Here is a 6,376-nt window from a genome sequence, read left to right as displayed (position 1 = left end):
AGGGTGTATGGCCACCCTAAAGGGTTTACGGTCCAAATGACATGACTAAGTGAGTTTACGGTCAAAATGGTATGACCATTGGAGTTCACGGTCCAAGTGGGTTTACGGTCCCATGTGTTTACAGTCATAAGGTTTACGGTCTAGTGAGTTTACCACCGTAAACTCACATCCTTTTGTGCATAGGATGATTTCCAAGCATTTCGAAGGGTTCTAAGTTCCATCCTAGGCTTTAGGAGGGTTTAATGGTCACAATGCACCATTTATTAGAGTTTACGGTCTAAGGAGATTCACTTAGACCGTAAACACCTTGTTCTTGGCTAAAAATGATGTTTTCAAGGTGATTAACTAGTGATTCAAGCATATAACAAGCTAAGGGTAGTGTACTTACTGATTAGAAGCTTGTAAAGATGATTAGGATTCAAGAACATTAGTGTGTGTTCTTGGTGTTCTTGGTGAAATGAAGAACACTTGAAGATCTATCAAAATGAAGAGATTTCATGGATGAAATCATGTATAATCACTAGATATTGAAGGATATCCACAAATCAAGAGAAGAAATACTTACAATCTTGAAGATCTAAGAGAAAAGTTGGATGATACTGGAGAGATTTTTCGAGATTTTGGCTTGTAAAGGAAAGAAAGGATCAAAATGATCATGAATTTGGTATATATAGGGAGTTTACGGTCACCATGACCGTAAGCTCTCAGCTTCCTGACCATAAACTCCTTTTGAGGAGGTTTACAGTTTGCTAGATGGTTTGGAACATTAACTGATGCATCCAAACACTGATTCCTTCGATGCACTAGGCTCAGAATGCTCAAACAGTCTCTAAACAGTGCTAAAAGTTAGCAGAAACGAGTCTGACTTAGATTGAAATGAATGGTTTGTACAAGATAGAAATTCCGGGTTGTCACAAAGTTATGGTCGTTCGAAGTTGAAACAAAATAGTTACGACACCACAGCACGGTGCTGACACAACCACGGCGCGGTAAAACCGAATTAACAAAAAATATATGAATTTAAGGCCCATATTTCGTTATTTCGAGGCAAATGAACAAAAAGAAATCAGAGAATATGTAAAGGGGAGAAAAGAGGTGAATTTTGATGGGATTAAGCCCACTAAAGGTCCGACGATCGCTACAACCGACGTCAAGGGTAAGATTTCAAGTCGAGGAGCGATGATTATGGCTTAGAGAAAGAGGTCATGAGGCCGTTTAGCAAGGGTATGACTGTCGTTGGGCTAATATAATTGGACTAGTGGTTGAGCTAAGAGATAGCGCGAGGCTAGGAGCCAGATTGAAAGTTACTTGTCACTGACTGCTCAAGTGAGTTATAAATTTTTAGTACGAAAACATGGATATATTGTATGATAGTAAATGGAATATTTATGAAATTGCAATATATATCGGATTAAATGTTAAATTATGTTAATGTAATAACATGTATTTCAATGTGTAAAAGATGAGAATGAAAGTGAGATGCTAGCTAACTCAAATGATCCGCGAGGGATCATTTAGATTCGCAAGGTAATCCATAGAAAGAATATCGTTGATCCGTGAAGGATAATTTGGATTCACGAGGTAATCCATAGAAACAACATTGTTTAGAAATGGTCATTTATGTGAATAGACATATATAAGAATTGATTAAATGAAAAATTACTTTTATTTTGCATGTTGTTTTATAACTCACCAGACTTGTTGTCTGATGTATGTTATTATTATCTATTCCAGGTGTTTGGATACAGCCTAGAGAGGGGTGATGAGATTGATAGTAAAGAGCCAATAGATAGGAACTGGAAATAACTTTTGTGATGTAAGCAACCTTTTAATTTTACTATTGTTTATTGTATCAATTGTAATACCCGAAGGAATATGCTACAAATGTATTTGTAAATGAAAGGAGAAAATTTCCGGGACCATATTTTATAAATGGGACCCATTGACAGGAAATCCTTTATAAACCATAATATTTTAATATATACAAAAGACTGGGTATTACATTTTGTTTCATCACGTTTCCAATTCATATACTGGTTTTTGAAATTGTGTGTTTTACATATTTAGCTACGATTTGGTGTTAGTATAATTGAATTCTTTTAGCATGTAGATATCTGATCCTCCCATAAATTTGTGATTTTAAATGGGAAAATGACACTGTAGCACATCAAACTTTTGTCATTTGGCCAATTTGGTCACTAAAGTTTTTTTTTGGTCAATTAAGTCACTAAATTCGGGTTTTACCTGTCAATTAAGTCATTTTCCCCGATTTTAAACGGTTTCCCGGTTTCCTTCTTACGTGGCTAAGTGATGTGTCAAAAACCCCTTACCTGGACTTCCAACGTGGCACCTGATGTGTTATCTTCCCAATTACGCTATTAATTAAAACCCCGATTTGGACCTCATTCATTTCTTTCTTACCCGTTCGTGAAAAATCGAAGCAAGCACCCTCCTTTACATAATCAGATTGTTCGATTCTTCAACACAATGTCTGCGAGCTTGTCCAATGCAAGAAATCGCCTCCAAGTTGCTCGTGTGTTTGTTCAAGACGATGTTAACAACTGTGACTGCGATGTTCCAGCTAAGGAACGGACATGTTGGAAGCTCACTAAGCCCGACAGACGTTTTTGGAACTGCAACAACAGCTTAGTAAGCTTCGATCTACCTTGATTTGTTAATGCAAGATTTTTTAGGGTTTCACAATCAAAAACCTATTACATTACGAAAAAAACCCTAAAAATAATTTTGATTATCTTGGTTTGTTGTCATGATTTCGTTTCTGAAATTACATGTATGATCGCGATTGTTTAAATGGTGTTGTAGTGTTATTCATTTTTTATTTCGTGGTTTCTTAAATTGCATTTGGTGATTAGTGATTACGTTTTGATGTTGTATTCATGTGTGTTTGATATAGACAAGACTGAGGAAATGTGATTACTTTTAATGGAAAGATGTCGCCCTGGAAGATGGTTACTACAAAAACCTCATCTATTCCATGAAGCAACAGTTGGATTCCAAAGGGGATCTTGGTGTCATAAAAAACTTGAGGACTAGGAATGTTGAGTTGGAGTTTCTCCTGATTAAGGAGAAGAGTCTAGTGGCAAGCATGGATAAGGGGATGTGTGATTCCAAGAAGAGCATACGTATGTACAAGCTGTTGGTAGTTGTTCTAGTTGTTGGGTATGTTTGTTTTGTTTTTAAGTTAGCTAATTAGTGTTGGGATGTGAAGCTTTTGGTGTAGCTGTTAGTGTAAGGTGTATGTATCGGGATGTGAAGGTTTTTTGTATCTTTTGTAAAGTCAGCCTAAAGTGGTAATGTGCTGCATTTTGTATCTTTTGTAAAATCCCAATGACAGTTGGTAATTATCCTGAATGTAAAGTCCCAACGACATATGACTGGAATGGAAATGTTTACGTGGATAGTGGAATGGAATTGGTTATGTTATTCAAAGGAAACATGCATGTATGGTTTCATTTCCATATATTAATATAATTATATTGGTTGCATTGATCCATGTGAAAGTACCAATTGTATGGGGACCATTTGAATACATAATGGATGTTTTATAATTGGGGAAATGGGACCTTTCAACCCATTAAAGTAATATATTTGGTACCATATACTACATTGACATTCATGCACATAATTCAAAACTATTCCATGCATAATATATAATCAGCCATCACCTTTTCTTATAGCTAAACACATTAAAAGACAACATTCTTCAATTAACTTAAAATGGCAACATACTATCATAGTTGCCAAAAATTACCATATTACACAAACACAAACACAAAGTCAAAATTACCATCATCCTAATAGACTTACATTAAATCTATATTACAAAAACACAAAGTGAAATACACAAACCATAACACCCTACCCTAATCAATTATAAGAGTTTTTCCCTTGGAATTTCCTGGATCATCACCACCACCAACTGTCTTTCCTAATCTGATGTTCAATATTCTCTCTGACTTTCTTCTCCTTATCCTCTTCAAAATATCTGAAATTGGTCTAACCTGCTGCACCTGCACATTAGGAACCTCAATAGCTTCCTCAACCACAACATTAAATATACCCTGACCATCTTCAACCACACCATTAGCTTGACCCTGACCATCTTCAACCACACCATTAGCTTGACCCTAACCACCTTCAACATTTTCAACCTCAACATCCTCACCAACAAAATCTTCAGCTTCATAACTTCTAGGAGGAGTCACTTGCATATACTAACCATAACCCCCTGCACTACTGGATTCAGAATCATTAGGAGTAGCCTGGAAATCATTTTAAGTAGTATCCACCTGAATTGGAGTCATTCAACCTCATCATGTTGTTGAGGTTCACTTGTACTAGCCTACATTAGAGGAAATAATTATGTAAGTGGATAAGCACATGTAAATAACTTTAAATAGAAAATGGTTTTACCTGACCTGCTTTTTCCTTGGATAAAGTTTTTGTTTCTTGTTTTTCCTCTCATTTACATTTTGGGGTCTTCTTTGTGGACAAGTAGCCTTGTTGTGACCTATCTCCTTGCATATATTCCATTTGATTTTCCTTCCTACCTTAGAAACCTTGTGTTTTCCTTTATTCTCTGTAGTGGATTTCTTCCTACTAGTAGATGGCCTACCAGGCATCCTTCTACTAATAGGAGGCAATGGTGGATCATAGTTGGTCTGTGGCCACATGTCACTCCCATTCATAGGGTCAATTCTGTAACTGTATGCCTTCTAAAGGTTGTGGTGTTATACATGTTGTCCACATAGGCTTCTACATCCCTATTAAGATAGGATATGCTTGCTACACAATGAGCACATCCATATCCATTCAATTGCCACAACCTACAGGAACATGTTTTCCTTTCTAAGTCCACCTGATATGCATCTGCTGCTCCCATAACCTCAAACTGGTTTAATCCACTAGGCAGTACCTGATAATGCCTCTGGACCTTCTTAAGCAAATTCACCTTATCCCTTATCTCTGGACAAATAAAATTTCCCTATTGTTGTCCCTTCAACATCATGTTGTACAATATGTTCATCATGTACAATCTTATTTCCTCAAACATGGTGATTATGGGCTTCTTTCTGGCATCTACTATCACAACAGTAAAAATTTCAGAGAAGCCATTTTCAACTGCATCACAACACCTTCCAGGTTGAAAGAAAGCTCTACACCAGGTTTTTGGATCTTTTTCCATGACATATTGATGGGCATCTGGGTTCAATGTCTCAATTTCATTCATCACAACTTTGAAAGCATTCTCAGTTGTAGCTTTTGATGCTCTCCAAAACAATGTATGGTATATGGCCCCACTAAATCTCTTCTGCAAATTTTGGCAAATATGTCTAGCATACTTCCTGTGCTCTACATATGGCAACAACTCCTTAACAACCTCTATCAAACCCTGTAAAAAGAAGAAGATTTAAATCAAATAGTGTAAATTAAGTATACTTGAATTACAATGTAATAAACTAACCTTATGTTGGTCTGACATTAAACTGAATCCATTTCCTAAATTCAAGTGTAGATCCTCAATGAGAAGTTCCAAAAACCACTTCCAATTCTGCTTGTTCTCCACACATACCACAGCCCAAGCAATAGGATATATCTTGTCATTTGCATCCCTCCCAACTGCACAAAACAATTCCCCCTTACAAACACCTTTCAAAAAACAACCATCAAGACCTATTATCCTTCTACATCCTTCCATCCAACCTTGTTTGAATCCTTGAAAACAAACATAGAACTTGCTGAAATACTTCTTTCCATCTTGGCCAATCTCCACATTTAATTTTACAGTTGACCCTTGATTAGTCCTCAAAATCTCATGACCATATGACCATAGCCTACCATAATGTTCAACAAGACAACCTTCAATAAATTTTAGTGCATACTTCTTTTCTTTCCTGCATTGGACCATACTAACTTGGATACCAAATTTTGTCATTACCTTTACCCTAAACTTCCTTACACTCAATTTCTGATTCTGCACAATTTCTCTGGTATAATGACTCCCAATCCATACATATGTCACTAATGACCCTAACTTGAAGTTCCTAGCATAATTATGATCATCTTTTAGTGACTTGATTTGGAAACTCTGTTCATCACTCATCCAAGAAGCTCATAGTCTAAATGTGCAAGCACCCTTACTACACCTAACCAAAAGTCTTTTCCTATCATTTTTTTAAAACAAAGTTGATATCCATTAGCCACTGCATAGTTACACAACATTGATTTAACTTGGACTTGATCCTTAAATCTCATTCCAAGAATTGGTTTTTGTTTTTTCAAGTGTATCAACACATTAAAAATTGAATGTTGTTGGGTTATGAGCATTCTAACACTCCTAAGTGTACATGCAACC

At 36.3% G+C, this 6,376-nt stretch overlaps 1 protein-coding gene across 1 annotated transcript; it reads right to left on the bottom strand.

The window, feature by feature from the left end:
* Nucleotides 1–5,005: 5,005 nt before the first annotated feature.
* LOC145158166 (uncharacterized) lies at nucleotides 5,006–5,956 on the bottom strand. Its single transcript, XM_079077099.1, has 2 exons — nucleotides 5,486–5,956; nucleotides 5,006–5,413 (listed from the first exon to the last, which is right to left on the bottom strand). Exons 1-2 carry the CDS (start codon nucleotides 5,954–5,956, stop codon nucleotides 5,006–5,008), a joined length of 879 nt encoding a protein of 292 aa, XP_078933225.1.
* Between the last annotated feature and the right edge of the window lie 420 nt (nucleotides 5,957–6,376).

The sequence above is a fragment of the Lactuca virosa genome, chromosome 2, assembly GCF_052849685.1.
Source record: "Lactuca virosa cultivar CGN04683 chromosome 2, Lactuca_virosa_CGN04683_v6, whole genome shotgun sequence".
Taxonomy (NCBI): Eukaryota; Viridiplantae; Streptophyta; class Magnoliopsida; order Asterales; family Asteraceae; genus Lactuca; species Lactuca virosa.
Note: the sequence above shows the minus strand (reverse complement) of the source record. Positions and strands in the feature narration are given on the sequence as shown.

What these genes read in the sequence shown, in the direction of transcription:
- LOC145158166 (XM_079077099.1), bottom strand. Translation starts at nt 5,956, where the DNA reads ATGACAAAATTTGGTATCCAAGTTAGTATGGTCCAATGCAGGAAAGAA. An exon ending in TAATGTCAGACCAACATAAG is followed by an intron (nt 5,414 to 5,485) that starts GTTAGTTTATTA and finishes TTCTTTTTACAG; the next exon opens with GGTTTGATAGAGGTTGTTAA.